Source organism: Diabrotica virgifera, chromosome 6 (assembly GCF_917563875.1).
Source record: "Diabrotica virgifera virgifera chromosome 6, PGI_DIABVI_V3a".
NCBI classification, from domain to species: domain Eukaryota; kingdom Metazoa; phylum Arthropoda; class Insecta; order Coleoptera; family Chrysomelidae; genus Diabrotica; species Diabrotica virgifera.
This window is the reverse complement of record NC_065448.1, coordinates 51,734,273-51,761,869: the sequence shown is the minus strand read 5'-3', so window position 1 is coordinate 51,761,869 and position 27,597 is coordinate 51,734,273. Positions and strand designations below refer to the sequence as shown.

General features: G+C 32.8%; 1 protein-coding gene across 1 annotated transcript in view; it reads left to right on the top strand.

The window, feature by feature from the left end:
• The window catches only part of LOC114325903 (ubiquitin-protein ligase E3A), a 134,490-nt gene that overhangs the window by 98,113 nt on the left and 8,780 nt on the right, over window positions 1-27,597 (top strand). Inside the window, exons 10-12 of the mRNA XM_028274050.2 lie at window positions 850-1,023; window positions 6,100-6,267; window positions 12,964-13,119. Coding sequence (XP_028129851.1) covers window positions 850-1,023; window positions 6,100-6,267; window positions 12,964-13,119 — 498 coding nt within the window. The remainder of the gene's footprint in view (window positions 1-849; window positions 1,024-6,099; window positions 6,268-12,963; window positions 13,120-27,597) is intronic.

Genomic DNA, 27,597 nt, shown 5'->3' with positions numbered 1-27,597 from the left:
CATTTTCTGTGCCTCCTCTGCAACTTGAAAATGCTTCGTATGTTCCTGCTTGAACTCTTTTTTTTTTCTTCATCCTGTTCATTATCTATTTTCATTTTAAAAGTATCGCAAACATTGCAGGTGTCTTTTTTTAATGGCTTTATTTTCAAATTAAATTTCGTGTAGAATATGTTCTTGTATGACATTAAGCTTACGGGATTGGTTTTTTCCTGCTTGTACATCTAGACAATCTAGACCACTACTAAAACACATTAAACAAGCCGGTAATCCAGTAAACCACACGCAAAACAATACATAAAATTATTAGGTTAGGTTATTATAACTGTAGAGTTGTAGAACCCAATATTTGCAGAAAGCTACCAACCCACTTGGATGCAAGTGGCGCTTTATTAAAATGCTACCAAGTGGGTTGGTAGGTTTCTGCAAATTAGAATATCAGATAAATTTAATATGTGGCTTAGCATTTTTATAGTTTTATAGGTTATATATTAATCTAGAGGTGGTAGGTTTTTACAGAATGGAGAACTCGTATTTTGTTGTCCAAATATGCATCCAACCCAATATTTGATATATTGAGGGTTGGTAGCTTTCTGCATAACGCCGTCCAATTATCCCAGACTCAATCCACCCACGCTACGCTCCATAAAGTGCCAATTGATAATAACAGGTTAACAGAATTTCTTAATTCATCAATTTTTTTGAAAACGATTTCCTGATTGGATATTGAAACGTCAAAACAAAATGTAAAATGCAATATTTAACGTTCGTTTGAAGTTTTGGTACACTGGACAAGATTTGATATTAAAAATATGAAAATATCCATAATTTTAAGTCGTTATTTATTTTTAGGTTTGGTTTAATCCTACTAGTTTCGAAAGTGATGCTCAATTCACGTTAATAGGTATAGTGCTAGGATTGGCGATATATAATAACGTCATTTTGGCAGTAAATTTTCCTATGGTGCTATATAGGAAGTTAATGGGAAAGAGGGGTAGCTTTGAGGACCTGCAAGATTGGAACCCTGTAAGTACTCTAAAAATTTATTACAATAATATTTTTGTTTATGAAACAAGCGTTATGAAACATTTAAACCTAACTTAACCAATACCATAACTACAGGGCCGCAAACAGGAAATCCTAGGGACTGCCCTCGTAGGCCCGCTGGTGGCACTCTTCTGTTATATGTTATACGACGGTGATGGTAGTGCCCCACCTTTGCAAGATGTACGCAGATCAACCGTGTTGAATTCTACTACTACTACTACTACTACTACTATCGGTTTACAGCGTTCTCCGACGCCTTCTGACTCCTAACCGCCATTCTTCTCTGTTTAACCACAGACCTGGAGGGATTTCTCTTTCCTCTAGTTCCTTTTCAATTCCCTTCCTCCAGCTTCTTCTCGGCCTTCCTCTTTTTCTTCTCCCTTGTGGTGTTCATGCCAAAATCTGCTTAGGGATCCTGTCATCTGTCATTCTCTGTACATGGCCGTACCATATTAGTTGTTTTGTTTTATGTCATCAATTATTGTATGTGGACTCCCATCATTTCTCGTGTTCTCTCATTTGTTATCCAATTTCTTCTTGATTTGCCTGCTGCTCTTCTCCAGAAGTCCATTTCTGTTACTAGTAGCATTTTCTCCGTTCTTTGTTTCTGTGGCCAAACTTCACTGCCATATGTGATTATACTTTTAAGTATGCTATTGTATATAATCTGTTTGTTCGCTTTAGATATTGTCTGGTCCCACAGAATGCCGTTCATCATGGATATGGCTTTTCTACCCTGTATGTTTCTGTCTTTTATAGCAGCATCGAGTGTTCCATCTTGAGTTATCTTCATGCCAAGGTACTTGTATTCATCGCAGTGTTTAATTTCTACCCCATCGTCTAATGTAATGGACTGCTTTGTTCCTCCAATACACATGGCTTCAGTTTGTTTTCTTAATGTTTACTTCAACATCCCATTTGTTATATTCTTCTATTAGCTTCCGGGTCATGTAACTCAGGTCGTCATGATCCTTCATGGTTCGTGTTGAATTCTGATGCGGTTAAGTGTGCACCAGTTCTTACGTGCTAGATCAAATCCAGGAGGTCTCTTTGTGATGCAAAATATATTTGGTTGAGCTTCCGACCATTCATGGATCCATTTGGTATTCATATTAAACCCAATGGCTGCGCTCAATCGACTGGAGCACAGTCGACTTTTGGTTGCATCTTCTATATTCACCGCGCTTCGGAGAAAACAGGCACCCCACAAAATGGGTTATTTTTGATGTCTCGAATTTCCTAAACCTGTTGTCCAATTGAAATGATTCTTTTAATATGTTATAGCCTTATTCTTTAACAATATCGCTGTAATAATACTGTTGCTAGACAGGTAAATTGTCATTGTATACTGGGTGCACCAATCAAACTGTGTTTTTTTCTCACCACACCCTGTGGAATATTCTAGCATTAATAATGCTAGAAAATTTTCAAAAGTTTTAACAAAAAGTCGCGATCCAGAACAATGATATGATAAAGATTTTAATATCTGAAAATGTCATATCATTTAAATCTATTGTTTTAAAAAAGAAAAGACAAATGTGTTTTACAAAATTTAGAATTTAAAATTATTTTTATTTAACTGTTAACTACAAATTGAGTATAAAATTAAACTGATAAAATTAATTAAAAAAGAAGAATGTGACCTGATTATAATAGTGATAAACCTAAAGATAAATCAGATGATGATAAGAGAAGAAAAAATTAAATTTTGAATTGGTATGCAGAGAAATTAAAATGTAGGCAAACTTTATATGAACATTGTATTGGTGGTTGTATATAATGAAGGGAAAGTTTTATTTAAATGTTAATGAAAATTGTTAAAATAATAAATTGGAGTTAAGATATAGTCAAACTTATAGAAGGAAATGTATATGATTGAAAGGATTGCAATTATGAAACATTTTTAACAGTTGAGAAAAATTCTTGTGACAAAGTTGATGTATGTAAAATTAAAGATAAAGAATTGTAAGATTATAGGTGAGGCCAGTTGATACAAAAATAAAATTAAAATCAAATTAATATTGAAAAAAAAACAGGTATAATGAATAAAATAAAATAAAATTAGTAAAAACAAAATTGAGACAAAGTATAATGGGCTCACCTATAATCTTACAATTCTTTATCTTTAATTTTACATACCCACCACTTTGTCACAAGAATTTTTCTCAACTGTTAAAAATGTTTCATAATAATTGCAATCCTTTCAATCGTACACATTTTCTACTATAAGATTGACTATATATCTCCAATTTATTATTTTACCAATTTTCATTCACATTTAACCCTGGAAGCTCACACTTGGGTGTGAGATACCCATCGCGACACTTAACTGCATGTAGCTTGCGCAGCTGCATTTCAATGGTAATGCTGCTTTATGTAAATTCAGTCTCTAGTCTGTCAAGGACGGGTGTGTAGTTGCGCTCTCATTTGAGCAATATTTCCAATCACGAGAATTTATTGAATACAGGCTAGAGTATGTAGCACCCATGTGTGAGGTTTGCGATCAAGTGTGCGTTCAAGTTAATGACCTAACAACACAACATCCCACAAATTTAGCAAAGAAAACTAGGTGTTATTTCTGCAAAGGCAAAGACGGAAAAGCTAAGCGTGCATGCTCGGCTTGCTATAAAGCATAATGCATGGAGCATAGAGCCACACTGTCTTATGAGTGTAGTTACTAAAATGAGTGAAACTGAAATACCTGGCTAAGAATGAATATGAGTTCTATAATCAAAAGGTGTTATATTTTAGTTAGAAAGACCATTTTGTTGTTAAATTAAATTAAAATATTTTGAATTATGTTTCCGGTTTTTTAGAAAATGTTTTTTAATTATTTTTAGGTATTTTTAATATTTTGTTCTTTTGTGTTACTACAATTAAGAGAGAGAAAATAAAATTATTGATTTAATTATTCGTATGTATTCAATAGTGATTAGAGAGTCTCTGGAAATCATAAAATATTTACTTTTTTTTATTTCTTCACAAAAAATCATTGGGTATCTGACACCCATGTGTGAGGTTTATGTAAAAAAAATAGGTGTGATCTTCCAGGGTTAAATAAAAGTTTCCCTTCAATATATACAACCACCAATAAAATGTCCACATAAAGTTTGTCTACATTTTATTATTTATGTTTTTAGGCACTAGGTTTAGTTTTAGTTGACTTTATTTATTTTTAATAACTTACAACTAAACAAATGAAAAACAATGAATTTATATCTTTTATTTTACAAAGTACGATAAACACTTAACTACATTATTTTTATACGTTACAAAATAACCACGGCTTTATTCCAGATTACATTAAAACATAATAATTTATTTACAATTTATTTCGCGTCCGAACATCGAATTGTTACGCGACGGCTACAAAGCCTTGATGATTAAAACTCTAATTCTAAAAATGTCTGTTTATATAGTTACATACAATTATATTGTAGTCTACTGATTTCCAAAAACATCGAAAAGGTAAACATTATTTACAGAGCAATAAAAAAAGGTCCATCGATGGCATTCTAGATACGCCGATCGTAAACAAGTTTCCTCTCGCCCTCAGACAGTTCGTCGCCAGAAAGTTCTGGCGTTGACAGGGCCGGCCTGGACCGTGACAATACCAATTCAAAATTCAATGTTTGCTTCTCTTTCATCACCATCTGATTCATCTTTAGATTTAAAAGTATTACTTATCAGCTCACATTCTTCTTTTTTAATTAATTTTATCAGTTTAATTTTAAATTCTAAATTTTGTAAAACACATTTGTCTTTTCTTTTTTAAAACAATAGATGTAAATGATAGACATGTTCAGATATTAAAATCTTTATCATATCATTGTTTTGAATCATGACTTTTTGTTAAAACTTTTGAAAATCGACTACATTCTTCCTTTACTGTCACTGTCACTTCAGTAGTTCCTTACAAACTTTTGACACTTGGCAGACATCGTTGGCCCAAGATGGTTGGTTAAGGTTCTCGTTTAAAGTTTCACCATGTTCCCAGAGGTTATCTGTTAACATCGGCGTTTAGCTTTTTCAATTTTCTTCTTCTTCAGGTGCCATCTCCGCTACGGAGGTTGGCAATCATCATAGCTATTTTATTTTTGAGGCAGTAGCTCTAAATAGTTGTTTTGAGCTGCATCCAAACCATTCTCTGAGGTTCTTCAGCCATAAAATTCGTCTTCTGCCGATGCTTCTTCTGCCATCTATCTTTCCCTGCATTATGAGTCGCAGGATGCCATACTTCTCGCCCCGCATCACATGTCCGAGATACTGTAGTTTTCTTTCTTTAATTGTAAGTTCAACTTCCTTCTCTTTACCTATTCTTCTCAGTACTTCATTGTTCGTAACTCTATTTACCCAGGAAACCCTCATAATTCTTTTATAGGTCCACATTTCAAAGACGTTAAGTCGTCTCATTGTCTCTACATTTTTCAGTTTTACAACATTATAATGTAGATTGAATTGTAATTACAACCATTGTTTGGTTCTGGTGCTAGTTAGCAAGTATGTATGAGTAAGTAATCATAACCACAATTTTTTGAACTTTCAAAATTTCAACCATCTTTTCAATTTTAATAGTGGTATTACTTATTCTATTTTACATTCACTGATGATGGACTGATAGGTCCGAAAACGTTCTGAATGAAGATATTTTATTCAATCCATTGGAATTTTTTAAGATTTTAGTAAATTATACCTGTTACGTAGAAGTGGTTTTACTTCATGTTAGAGTTTGTTTAACTATATGGTTTACAGCCAACCCAGGGAACTACCCCTTTTTAGTTTATTAACATTCTTTTTTTATTATTCATTCGCTTATGTTGGATAATAAAAAAGTTAGGTATTATACTTTAACAACCAACCATGTTCTTCATCAATACAGGGTGTTTCTAAATAAGTGTGACAAACTTTAAGGAGTAATTCTGCATGAAAAAATAATGACCGTTTGCTATAAACATATGTTCGCAAATGCTTCGATACAAGATGTTGAAATTTTTCTTACAAACTGACGATTTATTTATTGCTTCTCCTTACTATTCATTATTTTCCTTATTTTAGGTAGTATATAATAGTTTAAAACAACTCTTGGAATATGACGAATCGAACGTCGAAGAAGTATTTATGCAAACATTTAGTATAAGTTACCAAGATGTTTTTGGTTGTACAATCAATTATGATCTAAAAGAAAACGGAGAAAAAATTAGCGTTACACAAGAAAATAAATACGTAAGTAAATATTGTACAAAAGTTGGAAAAAAGTGAATTTTGGAAACGATTTTAATTAAATTTCTTTAGGTTAGATCTAGCGATAGTAGTTAATCCCGTTTTTCTTTTCTGTTTAGGAATTGATTGTCTATATTTGTGCCACGTTGATGCTCTAAATTATTCTTAATTTAGTTATATTTATATCGACACGTGCACAAGTCTTTTAATACTGCTTCTTTTTCTAACGTTTATCATATTTGTTATTGGTACACAGTGGAATTTATTTTTCGTTTCTTTTTTAGATTAATAAAAATAATCACATTGTTATATAACAGATACACAAATGGAGAGCCTGTACCACACAAATGGAAAGAAGGATGGATAACATCGATACACAAGAAAGGGAGATCCTAATAATTACGGAGATATAGCCAGAGCCATGCTAAGCCAACTACACTGACGTGCAAAAAAATCGATCCACTTAAAAATTTGCTCACTTTTGATGTTTCGAATTTCCTAAACCTGTTGTCCAATTTAAGTGATTTTTTTACCACGTTATAGCCTTATTCATTGACAATACCGCTGTAATAATATTGTTGCTAGACAGTTAAACTGTCATTGTATACCGGATGTACGAATCAAACTGTGTTTTTTTCTCAAAGTTCGCATCACCCTGTGGACTATTCTAGCATTTATAGAATACTGAAATTAAAACCCAACTATAGCCTCAGGTTTTCTTAACATTTTGTCTTTTGACTCATTCGCTTATGTTGGATAATAAAAAAGTTAGGTGCTTTAACAACTAGCCATGTTCGTCATCAGTACAGGGTGTTTCTAAATAAGTGCGACAAACTTTAAGGGGTAATTTTTAATGAGAAAATAATGACATTTTGCTTTATAATCATATGTCCGCAAACGCTCCGTTTCCGAGATACAAGATGTTCAATTTTTTTTAGAAACTGACGATGTATTTATTGCTTTAAAACTAGTTGAGATATGCAAATGAAATTTGGTGGGTTTTAAGACTTAGTTATTGCACATTTTTTGACATACAATGAAGAATTTAATATTCACCATTGGCGCGCAAACGGGTCTTATTACCGATAATATTACCCGTATGCACGCCAATGGTGAATATAAAATTCTTTATTGTATGTCAAAAAATGTGCAATAACTACATCTTAAAACCCACCAAATTTGATTTGCATATCTCAACTGGTTTTAAATCAATAAATAAATCGTCAGTTTGTAAAAAAAAAGTTTAACATCCCGTATCTCGGAAACGAAGCGTTTGCGGACATATGACGATAAAGCAAACTGTCATTATTTTCTCACGCAAAATTACCCCTTAAAGTTTGTCGCAATTATTTAGAAACACCCTATACTGATGACGAACATGGCCAGTTGTTAAAGTACCTAACTTTTTTATTATCCAACATAAGCGAATGAATCTAACTTCAACAATTTTTAATTGAAGGTGTTTCATTGGCAACATCGCACTTAAAGCCAGTCACAGATAGTTCTCTTGTCAACTTTGCAGTGGCGTACCAAAATAATATTTTAATTATTTATTACTTATTTATACACGTAAGTAATTACGTAAAATTTAAATCTAAGATCGATGCAATTATTAAATTATCATGTATGTTTTGACAGATATTTTCTAGTTGTCTAACAAAATAAAGTAAATATTCTTCTGAATCTATTTCTTTGTGGCATCTTATGCAATTACATACATTATGGTGCAAATGTTTGGAATAAATTGGTTATTTCGTAAGCCACCGACTTTAAGGAAAAATCCTGAAACAGGTCGATTTTTACTCTTAAATTATGATTTTTTGAGACATATATCCTACTAGTGACGTCATCCATGTGGGCGTGATGACGTAATCGATGATTTTTTAAATGTCAATAGAGGTCGTGTGATAGTTTATTTGAAAAGTTATTCAATTCTCTATTCAGCAATATAAACATTAAAATAATTATTTATACAAGCTGTTTGAAAAATTTTGAAATTTATTTTTAAAATTAATTGACACAAAAAAAAGAAGAAGGCATGTAATTTATTTAATTTAGAATACATTCTATTGCTTTCAGAAGACAAAAAAATGGTTTTTGTTAAATAAACATTGTTTTTCGCTTAATTTCAATGTTCGAGCTGCCACCCATCTGCCCCTTGACAGTTTGAACATTATTTAATTTAAGCGAAAAACAATGTTTATTTCTGAATTAAACATTTTTTTCTATTTTCTGAACTTTCTGAAAGCGTTAGAATGTATTTTGAATTAATAATTTTTCTTAGACACCCTGTATAATCAATTATATCAATGTTTATATTACTGAAAAGATAATTGAATAACCCTTCAAATGAGCCAGCACACGACTCCGATTCTCATTTAAAGAAATCATAGATTTAAACGTCATCACGCCCAGATGGTTGACGTCACTTGTATGATATACATATATGTGAAAAAATCGTTCAAAAATAAAAATTCACCTGTCTCAGGATTTATCCCAACTGTCGCTGGTTTACGAAATAACGAATTTACTCCAAACATTTGCACCATACCATATCCAATATTAGTCATATTTATATAGTGATGAGCGCACTAATAACCAGCAAAATAACGCAAAAGATGGAAAACATATTAAGTTGTGAGATAAAAAGAGATGAACCTAGTGGAGGTGTTAAATTTAGCGATAGTAACTTATATAGATTGACATTATATTGATTGTTTCCCACCTTTAGACGTATCGGACGAATTTGAGAAATGCCACTGTCACAGTGATAGTTTTAGTTGACATTCTCCTCTGATAGGTCTAAAGGTGGGAAAAATCAATATAATGTCAATTTATATGTTACTATCGCTAAATTTAACAACTCTACTAGTTTTATTTCTTTTTATCTCACAACTTAATGTGTTTTCCATCTTTTGCGCTATTTTGCCGGTTATTAGCACGCTCATCACTGTATACACTATTTTACTTGGCAAATAATTTTGCATTTTGGCATATTTTCGACTTCCACTTCTGAAAGTGATAGGTATTAATATTTCGTATTTTGATAACGATTTACGAAGTGGAAGTCAAAACTTCAAATAAATTGAATTTTCAGAGTGAGCTTATTTTCGAAGTATGTAAAATAATAAGTAAAGTAAAATTTTATTAAAAGAGAGTACCTATACAGTATTTCAAGGTCAATTTCCACTTTAAATTGTCATTATGATGTGTTTTTATAATAAGTATTGAGTTTCATTTACTATCCTTGATCTTTGGGAACAGCATGAATATTATTTTACAGATATTAAAACGTGAAAGAATAATGACAAATGGCACCACCAAAAAGCAATGTTTGGTTTCATTTTATTGAACTATATCTCCAATTTACACGCCTACTAAAAATAGAAAGATGGTGGAGCATTTCTTTTAATCAAGTAAACGAAAGACAAGACAGTGAGAATACGAACAAGAGTGAAGACAATGAATCGAAGATTAAGATTTAATAAATAAATCTAGTTTAAAATGTATACTATATTATGTCTGAATTGTCAATATGAATGAGTGAGATAAAATTAAATTATTAGAGAAGAACTTTTTACCAAGAAACAAAAACAAAATTTGTTTAAATATTAAAGTTGTGTATTTTGATAATAATTTCCAAGTTGGAAATCGAAACGTCAAATAAATTTAATTTAAAACTTAATTGTGATTTATTCCCATGTCACAAGAAACAAAACACCCACGTCGACGACTATGCGGATAAGGACGCTTGTTGACGAGTAAAATATTTCTAAGAATTCTCACCCTTCGACGGACATAAATATATAGACCAGCGAAGTATTGATAAGGTTAGCAATGATTCACAGTATTCAAGCAATTTGTTCAAATTAGCCACTTGTAAATTTGACCCATCGGCTGGAGGTATATTGTTACCGAGGCAAATTTTAGGAAATCATCTAATTTTTTCACTTATCCACATTAGCAAAGGATACACAATAAAAATGCCCCCGGTATAAATTTAGTTATAAAATTTAACATTGTTGCCGATAGTTCTCAGTTCAATTTGTAGATGAGTCGCCTTCAATTAAAAATGGTTGGACATTAAAAACAGAATGTTAAGAAAACCTGAAGCTATAGTTGGGTTTTAATTTCAGTATTTTATAAATGCTAGAATAGTCCACAGGGTGATGCGAACTTTGAGAGAAAAACACAGTGTGATTCGTACACCCGGTATACAATGACAGTTTACCTGTATAGCAATAATATTATTACAGCGATATTGTTAATGAATAAGGCTATAACATGGTAAAAAAATCACTTAAATCGGACAGCAGGTCTAGGAAAGTAGGACATCAAAAATAACCAAATTTTTAAGTGGATCAATTTTTTTGCACCTCAGTGTAAATGGAATAATGTTAGAAGACCCCGTAGATCTACAATAGACAACATTTTTAGCATAACATTTTAGAGATGAAAATGATAAAAAGGATCACGAAAAGGATTACAGAAACAGACGGAAAATGTACTTTGACAGTTTATTAAATGAAGAATGTGACAGAAAACCAGTTAAGTTAACGGAGACAGTAACAGCAAAGTCACCAAAATAACAAACGCTGAAGTGGTCCAAGCACTTCAGAACATAATAACAAATAAAAGGTGTTGGACTGGACGATATTCCTGTTTAAGTGTGGACAGCATTACCATAGACAGAATCAAGTTGGGTAACAGGTTTAGGGGCGTCCATTAATCACGTGAGGCTCGCAAGGGGAGGGGGGAGGCGTCTATAAAAAATCACGAAATGTCACAATACACGTAATATAGAGGGTTTTAAACCTCGCTCGCAATGTATCACCAAGGGGAGGGGGGGTTAAAAAATGACAAAAAAAAACATTACGTGATTAATAGACGGCCCCTTACTTAATATAATTATGGAACTGGGACAAATGCCAGACGAATGGAAATGCAGTATAATAGTACCTGTTTACAAAACAATGTACAAACTATGGGGCTATAAAACTACTTAGTCACTGCATGAAAATATTAGAGAGAGAGTAAAATTGATGACGGACACGTGAAGAAACCGAAATATCTGATAATCAGTTTGGCTTTATGCAAGCAGATCAACAACATATGCAATTTTCATTACATCTCAGTTGATGGAAAAATACAATAATGAAGAAACAAACGGTATTTATTGATCGTGAGAAATCATATGATATGAGTTCCTTGAGAGATTTTGTGGTGGGCACTCAATATGAAAGGAGACCCCAGTGAAAATGTAAAAATTGTTACGAGATACAGTAGGAAAAATGAAAGAATACCCATGCGTCATCGATGATATGCATACGAATCAAATCAAAAATTTCTAGTCAAAACAACGTCTAAACTAAGTTAATACTGTAAAAAACGGATGTGACTACTACCCCACCGTACCATTTTTCGCTACGTAAATGTGTCAAAAAATTTTTGTGATGTTATTCTTTTTCTGATAATACCTATATATTTATTGGTAATAAATGATACTTTTACTACCGTAATTAATTATTTGATATAAATTAATAATACAAAAATAATGAGTAAGCAAAAAATATAGTTTTATGAATTTCTCCATGTTAAAGTTGCCGGACGTAAATAGTAACAGGAATTTAAAAAATGTCGTTTATGTCAGCTACATTAAGTGACTTAAATAAAAGTAAACTTAATGAATTCAGATCATTTTGGTATCTAATAATTTTCCAGACATCTGCAAATAAATGTACAGTCGGAGAAATGAAAGAATACCCATGAACTAACATATAAAACACGCTGTATTTTCCTGTCACCGTGTCACAAAGAAAATTGCCCAGCGCAAGTACGTGTAATAATTATTATTACATGTATTTGCGCTGGCCAATTTTTTGTGTGACACGGTGACAGGAAAATACAGCGTGTTTTATATGTTCGTTCATGGGTATTCTTTCATTTTTCCGACTGTACATTCGTAAAAATATACATACTAATCTGTAATTTTACACTATGATTGAAAAGTCAGAGTAATATGTACACGTTTGGCAAACTCATAGACAGAAGTTAACCATATTGACAGATGATTACTTACAAATTTTATTGACTTATTTGAATTAAATAAATACTCATCAAAAATACAATATAATATTTAAAAGAACTGAGTTTATTCAAGTAAATACGACTGATTATTAAAATTTATAAACTCTACCGAACCTAACCCAGTTTCACTGTCAAAGTGACAGAAATTGAATCTGTCAGATTATAGTTGACCAGCACGATTACTCGAATAGTAGTTTATACAATCAGTATCTCTACTAATGTTGAATGTTTTTCTAAGGATGACATTAAATGTACAGAAGTAGTCAAGTGTGAGTTTAAATTTTCTACTAAATTAATATAACTACGTTGAACAATTGTATCGCCGTCTCACTCTGTCAATTATAAATATGTAACTGCGTATGTTTTTGGATAGCGTTTTTGCTTAGTAGACAACACTTAATAATCTATCTCTCTCGTTTGTTATTTATAGAAAAAGGCAGCAAATCCAAAATATGTGCTTGACATGATCGTTCATGGGTATTCTTTAATTTTTCCGACTGTATACTTTATATTAATTAACATATACAAAAATGTATGTACTTTAAAAATTTAAATATAGACTTTTTTGAAAGAAACTTTTGAACATTTTTGAACGTCAAATTTTATTTTTAGGAATTTGTGGATTTATATGCAAATTTTTTGTTAAACAAATCAGTAGAAAAACAATTCTCAGCCTTTTATAAAGGATTTCAAATGGTGGTGGATGAATCGCCTCTTGAATTACTATTCCGTCCAGAAGAAATTGAATTGTTGATTTGTGGTAGTAAGGTAATTATATTGTTTTAGTACATAATTGATTGAAATCGATGCATCAGTTTTATATTATCGGTTTTACTTACATTTGTAACTAGGATGGCCACAGTGACCTTGAATGTGGCATCAATGAAAAAATGGAATTTCGAGTTGTAAGTGTATAGAAGAATTATGAAAATATCATGGACAGAGCACGTCACAAACAAAGAGGTTCTGAAAAATATGAATAGAGAAATGGAAGTATTAAATACATACAATCAAAACCAGAAAATTGGAATATCTCGGACATATCATACGTGGAAAGGAATACAACTTGCTCCAACTAATTATGAAGGGGAAAGATCCAAGGAAAAAGAAGCAGAGGGAGATGTAGAATATCATGGCTGCGCAACGTGAGAGAATGGTACGGATGTACAGCTGGTTCCAAAAAAAACTGATGCGACTCTTAAAGCGTATTTTGTAGAAAATTGAGCAGTGTACTTTCTTCTTCTTCTTCTGTTTGTTTTTGGTCTCGCTGCAAGACAATTACCAGCACGATTTATAGGCGGTCTTGATGTAGTCTGGCTCTAAGCCATATCAAAATCGCTGACTATGTTCTTGTAAAAAGCTTTTGATGAGGTGTGATATAATGAATGAGTTTAATTATATTTAATTTATTATATTTTGAAGGATAAATACTTATTATTTACATACTGTCACTGTCACTGCCAAACCTTAAAATTTGTCAGATAACTTCAACCTCAAAAAATGGCTGTTTGTTTGTTTATGTTATTATTTGCCAGTCATAATAAATATAATATAATGTCAGACCAATCATACACTGCTCAAAATGATCAAATCTTACTAAGAGTCGTATCAGTTTTTTTAAGAACCAGCTGTACATCAAAAAACGAACTTTTCAGAGCGGCTCTCTCTAAAATCTGAATAGCTATGATGATTTCCGACCTCCGTCGCAGAGATGGCACTTAAAGAATATGGTATACCGTATATTCCGCAGCTACACATATGTCCAAAAGTTTGGAATATTTCAGCTTTTTATTGCTTTTTATATAGGGTGTCCCAAAAGTAGCGGAACGGTCGAATATTTCTCGAAATAAACATAGAATCGAAAAATTGAAAAATACGTGTTCAATAATTTTTAAGAATCTATCGAGTAACAAAAAACGCGACCCCCACTCCACCCGCTAGAGGTGGGGTGGGGGTAACTTTGAAATCTTAAATGGAAACCCCCCAGTTTTTATTTCAGATTTAGATTCCTTGCGTAGAAGTAAGCAACTTTTATTCGAGACATTTTTGAAGTTATACTTCTTTACGATCGAGGGTAAAATTTTATACTTCCTGGCGCATGCGTAGACAAACAGTATGTAGTTCGTTGCTAATCTTTCAAGTTATGTATGTATCAGCGCCAGTGGCGTAGCTAGGGTGGGTGACACCCGGGGCGGTAATCGATGGTGTCACCCCAAATCCTAAAAATCCGATAACCGTATGTTTTGAATAATGAAAAAATTAAGAATTATAGTTAACGAAACTGCAGTAAATAGTATATCATCGTCGTCGTCTTACCGCTATCGTCCACTGCTGAACATAGGCCTCTTAAGTTTCTGCATGTCTCCCTATCTCGAGCTACCACTCTCTAGTTCCCGACAGTTCTATATAATAGTTTATTTACTTTTTTGTTTTACACTATGTGAATGAATTAAAATATTTTTTAGCTTTACTAGCGAAAAGTTCTGAAATCACATTTTCTATATTTATGTTTTGTGTTGCTTCATGTTCGATAGTTAATCATCATCATCCAGCCTCAATAGTCCACTGCTGAACATAGGCCTCCTCCTCGTTTCCATCTCCATCTATCCTGCGCCGCTCTGATCCAGTTTTTTTAGCTTTCTTAAGTCGTCAGTCCATCTTGTAGGCGGTCGACCGACGCTTCTCTTGTCTTCTCCTGACCTCCATTCCAGTAACCTCTTCGTCCATCGCCCATCTGTCGTTCTGGCTATGTGTCCTGCCCATCTCCACTTCAACCTGGCTATCCTTTCGATGACGTTAGTCACCTTTGTTCTTCTGCTAATTTCTTCGTTTTTGATTTTGTCTCGCATTGTTATTCCTAACATTGACCGCTGCATTCTCCTAACATTAATTGCTCCGTTCGATAGTTAATAAACCGAGGTTATTAAGCCTTGTTGACGTCATTGTTTCTCGCAAGTAATTCTTGATTGATTTTAGCTTCCCAAAACTTCTCTCACATGAAGCAACCGATGCAAAAATGGTCATAAACAAGTTTAAGGCGACCAAGTTTGGGAGAGATTCCATAAAATCGCATTCCACCATGAATTTTAAAAAGTCTACAGCTAACCATTTAGATACTGTAATATTGGCCGCTTGTAAAAGTCTTCTAAGCCTTGGTATTTCTAGCAGGAGGTCTTCTTCTGATACCTCTTCATGGTAAAAGTCACAAAATGTTGAAACAGCTAATTTCAACTGTTTACTGTTCGTGGAAAAGTAAAGTGTGTGTCTGCACAGCCTCGAACAAAAAAGCCATATGGATGGACTGATCTGGTTTCGAGTTCAACATTGAATGTCAAAACATTTCAACATAATATTATCTTTTTGAAGTTCGGCTCGAAGTGTAGAGTTTTTAGGTAGAAATGTCGTCGTCTTCATATTTTGTCGTTGCAAAATATATGTATTACTTTATTTTATAATATGATTATGTTTTTCTTCAATATAAAGACGAAGTACCCCTATTTTGGTCGCTGATTGATCAATGCCTTTAACTATACAAAGCGGGCATAAGGTTATGTGTGGCACCTCTGGTGTATAAATTTTCTTGTTGATGAGAGACTTTGTAAATTGAAGGAACAACACTATAAAAATGTTCTGCCAATACTTTAACTGCAGCCAGCATAGTGCGCAGTGACTGAGAACTCCAACGCGTTGTGGAAAGTCGCTTAACAGATGTTTTGCTGTGTTTAATAAGCACTTCCTAGCAGCTAATGGAAACACATAAAAAACTTAAAAATTGCTTCTTCAGTTCTGGAAAATGTTATACAAGATGTGTTTTGTGCAAAAGAGTGCTGGCCACATAAATTAATTAAATGATCAATAGATCCGAGGAAAATGGCCTTTTTGATTTTTGCTTTAATAATAGCTTGTATTCCTCCATGTACGCCGCTCATAACAGATGCATTATCGTATCTCTGTGAACGGTATTTCATAATATTTCTACACCATCAATTTCAAGCTTCTTGAGAATTTCGTTACTTAGATTAACTGCTTTTTTCCATTTAACGGAAAAAAATCCAAGAAATGCTTCTTACACCTCGACTTCTCGGTTTCGTCACAGTATAAAGAGGAACAGTATAAAGAGGAACAGTAAAATTTCTTCTATGTAGGCACTTTGATCTCAAGAAGTACTACCGGAAGTTAACCGGTACGTAGCAATGCGAGAGTGGTACTCTAGCGGTCTAGCGACTGGGAACCTTGCGCGGTCGCCATGCGCCTTTTTTACTTCTTACTTCTTTACTTCTTTTTACGATTTTACTTCCAATTTTTCTCAAAGCAGTTCTAGTGTCCCTATTTATACTGTGGTTTCGTGTGTTCACAAAATAATATCGAACTTTAGATTGATACGTGAGTAAAGTCACAAATTAATGATTTATTCTTTTGTGATTGGGTCTCTCGGGTGTCACCCCTTCAGGGGTGACACCCGGGGCGGACCGCCCCCCCCCCGCCCCACCGTAGCTACGCCACTGATCAGCGCAAATAAGTCATTAAAAGAATATATTAGTGTTCCTAGTTAAATGTATTATTTATTATAATTTTTGTGTCTTTGGATTTGTCTTCCTCGTGAATAAAATATTTTATAATAATAGCGTTGATTGATAAATACGGAAAGATACGAAAGCCTATGCATTATTTTGTTGTCTTTAAAACCTGCCCGTATAGTGGCGCGCCTAGCTTAAATTTGTTGGAACTAGCCTTAGAGGGAAGTGTAAAATTCCCCCTACTCAAGGAACTAGCCAAGAACACGCGGTTATTTTACATGGCCCGTATTCAAAATTTTAACGCAGCAGTCACTATCATATTAATCTGTATTAATTTTTTTTTGTTTTTGTTTCTGCAAAAATTTTGTTGGAAATATAAATTGACTATAGAGTTTTTTTTCACTAGTCTTGACCTCACAAGTAAATACTTTTCGAGTTATTTGCGAGTGAATATATTCATTTCTCAAAAAATAGTACGTTTTTAGACGGATTTTCGCAAATAACTAAAAAAGCAAGTATTTCACCAAAAAAACAATTATAGCAAAAATACAGCTTATCAAAAAGTGAAAAAAATGTTTTATATAAATATGACATATTATGAAGTCGTAGACCCAGTAAAGCAGAGTTGTAGCTAATGAAAAGTAGGTTCTTATTATTTGTCAAATTCAAAATTGAATATTTCTACATGAAATAACCAAAAAATTAAGAACTTTTCGGGGAAAACTCATCATAACTTTTTTAAAAAGTTTAAAAACAGCTTTTTTGAGTTTCTAGTGCCAGAAGTAAACAAGTTGCGCACAAAATAAAGTTGATCCCTTTTTTTTGTAAAAAAATCTAAAAATCACCTTTTAATTAGCATCTCAAATGAAATTAATCAGTAGCGCTTCATACGTTACTTTACGTATGTATGCTTATTATAGAGGATCTGTAAGTTTCATCGGTTCAAAGTGCTTATTTTTGAGAGGCTGTAGTTGAAAGGACTTCAATGAGTCACTAAACACGAGTATATGCAAATTCGGAACAGCCATATCTTAACCAATTTTTGTATTACAGTAAAACAAAATATTCAGAAAACCAAAACCTTTACACTTTGGGATATTTCGTATCACTGATAATTAAAAAATTATTTAAAAAAAAGGCATTTTTTTTCAAAATAAAAAAATACTGTAAAACTAAATTTACGTTAAACTTACAGATCATAATTATTATAAACAATACATAAGTAAAGTCACTTGTGAAGCGGTAACAATAATTTGATTTTATTCGTCTTGAGGGGCCAAACGAAAAACACAAACTACTTTTTTTCTTTTTAAATCGTGTTCTGTTGTGATTTATAGCAAATTTATAGCATCTCTTTCGAAATAAAAATTTTATGCAAGTTCCCTTTTAGAGGGTGATTTTCACGCTTTTTTAAAACTATTTTTACAAAAAAGGACCAACTTTATTTTCAGCGTAACGTGCTTACTTTAATGCTAGAAACATTTTTAAAAACAAAAACAAAGCTTTTTAAACACTTTTAAAAAGTTGCGATGAGTTAGCAAATTTATAGCATCTCTTTCGAAATAAAAATGTTATGCAAGTTCCTTTTTAGAGGGTGATTTTCACGCTTTTTTAAAACTATCTTTTACAAAAAAAGACCAACTTTATTTTCAGCGTAACGTGCTTACTTTAATGCTAGAAACTTTTTTAAAAACAAAAACAAAGCTTTTTTAAACACTTTAAAAAAGTTGCGATGAGTTTTCCCAGAAATGTGCTTTATTTTTTGGTTATTTCACGTTGAAATATTCGATTTGGAATTTGACGAATAAGAACTTACTTTTTTAGCTACAACTCTGCTTCTACTGAGTATAAAGACTTTATACAGACATTTTTTTTTAAATTTTTTATAAAGTATATTTTTATTGAATACTCTTTTCGATAAAATACTTATTTATTGTGTTATTTGCGTAAAACCGTCTAAAAACGTGTTTTTTTTTGTTAAAAAACGAACATATTCACTCTCAAATAACTCTAAAAGTATTAGCTTAGTGAAAAAACTCAATGGAACAAAACTTGCTACAATTAATAAAAAATAACAGTAAAAAAAATAAAAAAAAATAATAAAAAAACAAATTAACAATACAAAAAAATACAACAAAAAATACAAAAAAAAAAAATTACAAAAAAAAATGAACAACCAAAACAGAGTATTATTTAGATAATAATTGTAGATAATAATGTTAGTTTGTTATGTATTTAGAGTTAGTAAGTACAGAAAAAATTCCTCTGATTGAAAAATCAAATTTGTTTGTTTTTAAAATAACAAAATGTCTGGCTAATTGGCTTGGCCAAGGCCATCAAATTCACAAAAAAAAATTAATCAGTTTATCCACTTGATAGATACTAGATAGCATTAGACTTATTGATATTATAGCTACCTAGCCTTATACAAAGTGGATTTAGAAAGTCCACATCTACATTAGACAACCTAGTGGATATTGAATCTGTAATTCATGGGTCATTTGGATGTGATAAAGTATGTTTGGCTTATGGCTATCTTTTATTATATTTTGTAACGCGTGCCATTTGGGGATTATATATAAAAATTCTATTAAGTTGGTTAATTCCAGGAAATATAAAATTTATTAATAAATTCCTATATAGACGAAACTTATTCGAATAAATAACGTTCTTTTAGACTCAAAAATCCAATTAAACGACATTCCTCAATGATCTACTCGTTGCACTTTTCCTTAGTGCCATCAATGACATCGCTAAATCACTTAACCCACTAGTCATTTAGAAATTAGAGAATTGGTCAAACACTACTGGCCTAGAATTTTCTCCCACTAAAACGAAAACAATAATCTTCGGTAAAACTCCAAAGAAGCACATTATACTACCAAAAATCTACCTAAAGAATTTCTTCTTCTACTTTTTCTTTTATATAGGCAGTACTGCCTGTTTTTCTTCAACGGTGCCTTTCATTCTGTCCCTAAATTGTCATTCCATCTTTTCCTTGGGTGTCCTATACTTCTTCGGCCTAACGGTGACTTGTCCCTGGCTATTCTTACTATCCTTGATTCAGACATCCTGCTTATGTGTTGATTCCACTCTTCTTTTCTATTCTTTACAGGTATTTATATTGTCTACCCCACATATGCATCTGATTTCCTCACTTCTTACCCTGTCCCGTAGTCCTTTTCCAGCAATCCTTCTTAAGATCTTCATTTTGTTGGTATCCAGACGTCTTTTTATTTTGCTTGCATCTGATCTTGTTTAGGCAGTGTAAGTCATAACTGGTCTAATAACTTCAGTCAAATGACATATATTCGGTCCTTTGTTTCCACTCTAAGGTATTTGTTTTTCCAAATTGTGTCGTTTAGGCATCCGGCCGTTCTACTGGCTTTAATTATTAGTCTTTAACCTCTTCTTCGATATTATTGTCGGCTGATAGATTAATTCCCAGGTATTTACTTTTATTGTCTAAGTCCAATTTGCATCTTATTGGTTCTTTGGATATTACTAAGCTTTTTGTTTTTTAAGCTGATATTTTCATATTCATTTCTTTTGCGTTAATGTTGAATTCGTGCAGTAATCTTTGTAGGTCGTCTTCGCACTCTGCTACTAACACGGTGTCATCAGCGTAAGAGAGTATTTTTATCTCTTTATCGCCCATTTTTTACCCTGTTTTTTTTTCTTCACTTGTTTTATTATTGCATCCAGCGTTATGTTAAAAAGTAGAGGGATTAGTGAATCTCCTTGCTTGATTCCTGTGTTTGCTTCTATAATATGGGTTCTGTTATTATTCCATTGACTTTCATTTCTATTTTATTTCGTACATAAATGTTTTCTATCAGTTTTATAATATCCAGTGGTAAATTTTTGTCATATAGTAGGTGTATCACGTCTTTTAATTGTATTCTATCAAACGCTTTCTCTAGGTATATAAAACAGAAATGTTTATACTCGCTTGTTATACTCTAATGATTTCTCCGCTATTTGTCTTATCACAAAAACTGCATCGTTATGATCTTCCCCTTCTAAATCCTTGTTGTTCAACCGATATATTTATGCACGCCATTATTTTCTTCATCAGTATTTTTGTTGGGAGTTTCAGTATAGTGCTCCGTAAATTTATCCCTCTAAAATTACTGGGGTCTGCCCTATCACTTTTCTTAATAACGCTATCATCTGAGTGGTATTCCATTCTTCTGGAATTCTTCCTGTATTTATTATTTTACTTATCAGGATATTCAGTTCTTTGTGACGTCTCTCTCCTCCGTATTTAAAAGTTCATTAGCTATTCCATCTTTCCCTGGTGCTTTTCGATTTTTCATCTGTTTTAGGCGTTCGTTATATCTTCCTCTTTAATTTCTGTTTGCTCATCCGATTCTAATCCTGGTTTTCCAGTTCTTCATGATTAGCTGTTTGATACAGGTTTTCTAGTTAAGTTGTCCATGTATTTGTATCAATATGTTTTACTTCTATCAATTCCTTCATCTCTGCTGTTTGACCTCTTATCATTTTCCACATTTCCTTTTGCATCCCGTATAAGTCGTGATCCATCTCTTTTGAAAATGCTTACCAATGTTCTGTTTTCTTCCTTCTTACTATTGAGTTTAACTCATTTCAAACTCTTTTAGATTCTTCACATATGTTTGTCTCGTTCTTTTGAATTTGTATTCTAGCTAGATTTTCTTTTTTCTTGGCATTTTATTTTTATTTCTTCACAGATCCATGGGGTGTTCTCCTTTTCTTTCGTATATGTTTACTTATCTTAAGTTCTCCAAGTGCGTCCGTTGCTGCCATTTTGATATTAGGTATCTCTAATCTTCCTTCAACTTTCTTCTATGTCTTCATCTGGTGTTATGTAGTTTTCGTTCAGTACTTTTTGCAGTCTTGTCTGGTATAGATCTCGTGTTGACAAGTCTTGTAGCTGTTCTACTTTTATTCTTGTCTCACATTCAATAGGGTCTTTTTTCCTGTTTTTTGTAGATGTATTCTGATTTTTCCAAGTACTAAGTTGTGATCACTTCCGATATTAGCTGCACTTAAACATCTTCTGTCTAGTACTTGAGAATGATGGATGTTTCTGTTTGTCAATATACATATAATCAATATCGGATATGTGTGCTCTTGTATTTTTGAATGTATATTTTTCTTGATCTTTGTGTCTGAAGAACGTATTGTTTATTCGTAATTCGTTCTGAGAGCAAAAGTTAATAAGTAGTTCCTAAAGAGTTTACAATAAATTATTCAGAATTGATTAACTTCTTGGGAATAAACTGGATAATCGTCTATCTTGGTAAGACAATATACACTCACTCCGACTGTCAGCTCAAACGGGCTTAACTTAATGAAAAATATCTCTCATAAACAATGGGATGTCGACGTCCAGACTCTTATGACTGTTCACTGAAATTTGGGTTTCAACCTGAGATACAGTCGGAAAAATCAAAGAATACCCATGAACGAACATATAAAACACGCTGTATTTTCCTGTCAACATGTCGCAAAGAAAATTGCCCAGCGCAAGTACATGTAATAATAATTATTACATGTACCTGTGCTGGCCAATTTTTTGACACGGTGACAGGAAAATACAGCGTGTTTTATATGTTCGTTCATGGGTTCATTCTTTCATTTTTTCTACTGTACAATACGCTAAAGTGTTACGTTTGGCTTGTTCTCTTGTATGTAATGAAAGCATGGATAATAAAGACCAGCTTCACTAACAAACTTGAAGTCTTTGAAATAAGGTGCCTGCACCGAATGCTTAAAATATCATGGACATACTTAGGGACATATTGCGAGGAGAACGATATAGTTGTCGGCAACTGGAACTCGAAGGAAATATAGAGGGTAAGAGAGGTCTAGAAAAAGATGTCATGGCTGGGTAATATTCGCCAAATGATATTAATGAAATTACTCGTAATAGAATAATGTAATCGTGACTATCTAATATCTCACCTGACAATACAATGCACAGTGGACGCCTACGCAGAAATACACGGCACCTTTAAGAAGTAAAGTTAATAATAAATAATTCAATACTTAGTCACTATTTTCCCCCTAACTCGGAAAATATCGACGGCACGAAAAAACTTGGAAGGAATTGTTGAAAATCGCGATTGCAACAATTCATGAGTTCTTACCCTTTTTCTCCCGAAGAGTTTACAGTGCCCGAGCGGGTTACTAAGTCAATTTCATTTAAGTAAATACGTTTGCAATATCTCCAAACAAAATATACAATTATCAGAAGAGACTGTAATTAACGAAAATAACTACCTATTTTTTATCGAGATTATGAGGAAAATAAGAAATGTACAATATCTAAAATCACCCAGTGAGTATTTTTCTCGTTAAATAAATTTTTTATTAAATAAATTATATTATTATATATATTATATAAAATTATTAAATAAACTTTATAATATTTAATGATTTGTTTCAAGAATTCAAATTAGAAGACAAATTACAACTACAAAATTATTCTTGCTAATTTAAAAACGAGTTTAGAAAGTAATACATAGGTACACTCCAATAATTATTTTAAAGATTGCCATTGTTATCGTTGAATGAGAACTCAAATTTAAAAGCATCAAAAGAATTAAATAATTTTTATTATAATCCGATCGACCCGACCGACCCCAAATTCCGATAGCCAAAGCTACCTGAATACGTCTCATCGTTGTCTCAGGTAAATTCAATCTCGCACCTAGAAAGCTGCTAACGCCATCTATTTCTAAAACCACTGGTATCGTACATAAACGCTCATTTAGTTTCGTATCTTCCAGTAAATTTATCAGTCAACGATAATAGTAAGTATATTTACTTTAAATGTTAAAGTATTTTTATACCTCACTTCTTCTTCTTAAGGTGCCTATCCGTTCCGGATGTTGGCGATCAGCATGGCTATCCTAACTTTGCTTGCTGCTATTCTGAATAGTCCGGTTGTCGATGTATTAAACCACTTTCTCAGGTTTTGAAGCCAAGATATTCTTCTTCTCCCTGGTCCTCTCTTTCCAAATACCTTGCCTTGAAGAATGAGTTGCAACAAGCCATATCTCTGTTCATTCCTCATAACATGGCCAAGATATTCTAGTTTGCGCTCTTTGATTATGTTAATAATCTCGCATTCCTTGCCTATTCTACGTAGAACCTCAATATTAGTCACACGATCCACCCACGAAATTCTCAAAATGCGCCTGTAACACCACATCTCAAATGCCTCGAGTTTTCTCAAAGAAGCCTCGGAAAGTGTCCAGGCCTCTACTCCGTATAATAACGTAGAAAATACATAGCATCTGATACCTCACTTGGTCTATTAAATTTGTCAGTATGTATGAGAAATCTTGTAAGCTGTCAAAGCAAAGGGAGTTTAGCTCGGTGGTAGCGCGTGTAGATCGATAGGTTCCTGGTTCGAATCCGTGTGTTATATAACTTTTTTTTTATTTTAGTATTGTTTTAATAAAAAATTTTGGAAAATAGTAAGTAAAAATTAGTTTAATCTTTAAGTACAAATAACCTGTTGAAGGTATATTTATTTAATGAATTTCGACTCGATGTCGAAATTTATTTCGTTGTCGAAATGCGTATTTATTTCGTTGAAATCATATAATAGAAGTATAACTTCTTACGTGCGTACAAAGTACACACACATTCTTTATTTTTTAACTATGGACAGATGGCGCTATAATCGAAAAAAAAACATTTATCCTGATGTCATAGGTAAATAATAGAAACGGTCTAATATCTCGAGAAATACGATTCCAAATGAAAAACAAAAAAAATTAATGTTTAATATTTACAAAAACCTATCGAATGGCAGCAAACACTACCCTCACTCCACAACCTGGAGGTGGGGTGGGGGTAACTCTAAAAGCTTAAATAGCAATCCCAATTTTTTATTGCAGATTTGGATTTGTCATGAAAAATTAAGCAACATTTATTCGAAACAATTTTTAGAATTGTTGATAGATGGCGCTAATAAATCGTCTCTTTTCAATTATAGCGCCATCTATCAACAATTCTAAAAAATGTTTTAATTAATGTTGCTTGATTTGTCATGGTTAATCCAAATCTGCAATAAAAAATATAGGTTGTCATTTAACATTTTAAAGTTAACCCCCACCCCACCTGTAGGGGTAAGGTGGAGGGTCATGATAGGTTTAAGCAAAATATTAATAACGTGTTTTTTGGTTTTTCATTTGAAAGTGTATTTCTCGAGGTATTAGAGCGTTTCTATAATTTACGTATGGTATCACATTAAATAGTCTTTTCCGTTTATAGCGCCATCTATCCACAATTCCAAAAAATGTTTCAGATAAAATTTGCTTACTTTTACATAAGGAATCCAAATCTGCAATAAAAACTGGGAGTTTCTATTTAAGATTTTTAAGTTACCCCCCACCCCACCTCCAGGGGGTGGAGTGGGGGATCGCGTTTAGTGTCACTGCATAGATTTTTAAAAATTATTGAAAACGTGTTTTTCAGTTTTTCGATTCGATTTTCAGTTCGCGAAATATTCGACCGTTCCACTACTTTTGGGACACGCTGTATACAAACTCTTCTGAATAGTTAAAACATCATTTTGCTTCAATTCTCGTCAATACTAAATGAATCTCAAAACCAGATAAACGATATGCAAAAAATGATTTAATCTCTTACAATATTAAAACTTACAATAACAACTAACATTTAAAAATAAATTATTAGTATACAGTGGGTGATCATATCATTAGAGCCACCTCAGAAAATTTTACTTTTGTTTAGTAATGGTATGTAAGTTTTTTCTTTATACGGTCCACGTTGCCTTTGAAACTTTGGAAATGGATGCTATGTTTCTGTTGGAGTGATTAGTATTGAATATTAAAGTTTTTATTTCTGCTATTTTCCTTGGTGAGATGTCTTTGGATTTCCCATGATGTTCTGGTACCACTAGTGTAACGAACGCGTAATTTTTACTAAATTCACAAGTATAGGACTGTCAGAATATCACTAGAGAGCAATGGAAACTCACAAAGTTTATTATAACTCTAAACACCAAGAATGCAAAATAATAGGCACACGAGTTGCAAGCTAGGCTGGGCAGCACTGACAAACAATGACATCTGAGTCATGCATTGCCACACATGCGTGTTGCCATTATTGTCAGACTATTTATTGCACTTTCATAAAGTGTAACAAGACAGCTAAATGGACACAAATGCATTAATATATGATACAGCTCAATTATATACCCTTCCTCTAAAACATTGAATATTACTAGGTGGCTCATTTATGCATGCCTTTAGGCGATTTGGCATGCTGCCGATTAATTGGTCGAGCTGGGCTTGCGGAATTCTCCCCCATTCTTTACGAGCAGCATCTTTTAGTTCTCGAAGTTGGGATATTTCTAGTCGGGCTTGTCGTCCTGGGGCCCTCCAAACTAGTGTTCTTCGTGAATCAGAAACCAAGCCAATTTTTAATTCATCAGAGAACATTCCGATATTCCAGTTAGGGCCATGATGCACCATTTCTCTAGCCCATTGCAACCTTACCATTTTGTGTTGGTAGGTTAGTTTCGGAACACGTAAGGGTTCTTTTACGATACAAATTTACCGCATTTAGATCCGGTTTCACCAACAACAAATAAATCAATGAATTTATTAGACGTTTATATTTATATTTTGTTTCAATATAATTTTGATAATTTTAAGTTAAACTGACGAATTTACTTTCGTATAAATATTTATAGCGAGACTAACTTGCCAATTTATTTGAAGAGTAAGTATTTTATTTGATAAATAAATAAAATAAGTCTTATTTGACGTTAGTAAAATGGAGAAATGTCAGTTTATGGGTCGAATAACTTTATTCATAGAATAAACTACTATTTGTCGTTGGTGAAACCGGCCATTAGTCTGCGTGTTATTGTTTGCCGTGAAATATTTGGTCCTTGAAGCCTAGCAATTTCTCTGGATATACCACTTGTAGATTCCAGACGATTTCTTCGAGCTATCAATGTTATTTACTGGTCTTGTGCTGCTGTTGTACATCAACTTCTACCACTTCTGGGTATCTTTCACGTCATTTGTATCTTGCAATTTTTTTTAATATTCGATACAGCACTCTGAGTAACATCAACAATATTAGCAATATCACTTTGAATAAAGCCCTGTTGTAACAGAGCAATTACTCTACATTTGTCAAGATGAGATATCACGTTTCTAGTCATTTTTAAACGGCTTAATTCAAATTTAGACAAATACTGAAATAATGTGCAAGTACGCTAATCAGTTGAGTGTGAGCAAAATGATACAAAAACGAATCAAATTTTTTATCATTTTCATTTACAAAACGCTCTAGAATGAATAATGACAGTTTTGAAACCACCATAGAAGTAGATAATATATATTAGATGTACTGTAGCAAAACAATGAGTCACCAGCCGCAAGGCGTAAGCCGAGAAAAGTCTAGATCGAAGAACGCTATACGTGGAACCGATGCGCGGTTGTTGGAAGGTCACACGATAGTCGGAGAGCTGGCTTAGCCCGGAATGATCGAGAATAACGACTAGGATATATAAGGCATAATTTTTGTGAATAGAGTCTTAGTCTTAAGCTAAAGTTTGTAAAGTAAACTTGTATAAATAAAAAAATAAAGTCGTATATAAATTACGAACCGCTAGTTTTATTGTAATTAGAAGTAATTACACTAATCACGCTACAGTTGGTGTCGGTGTTCGGTTAACTTAGTGCGATAT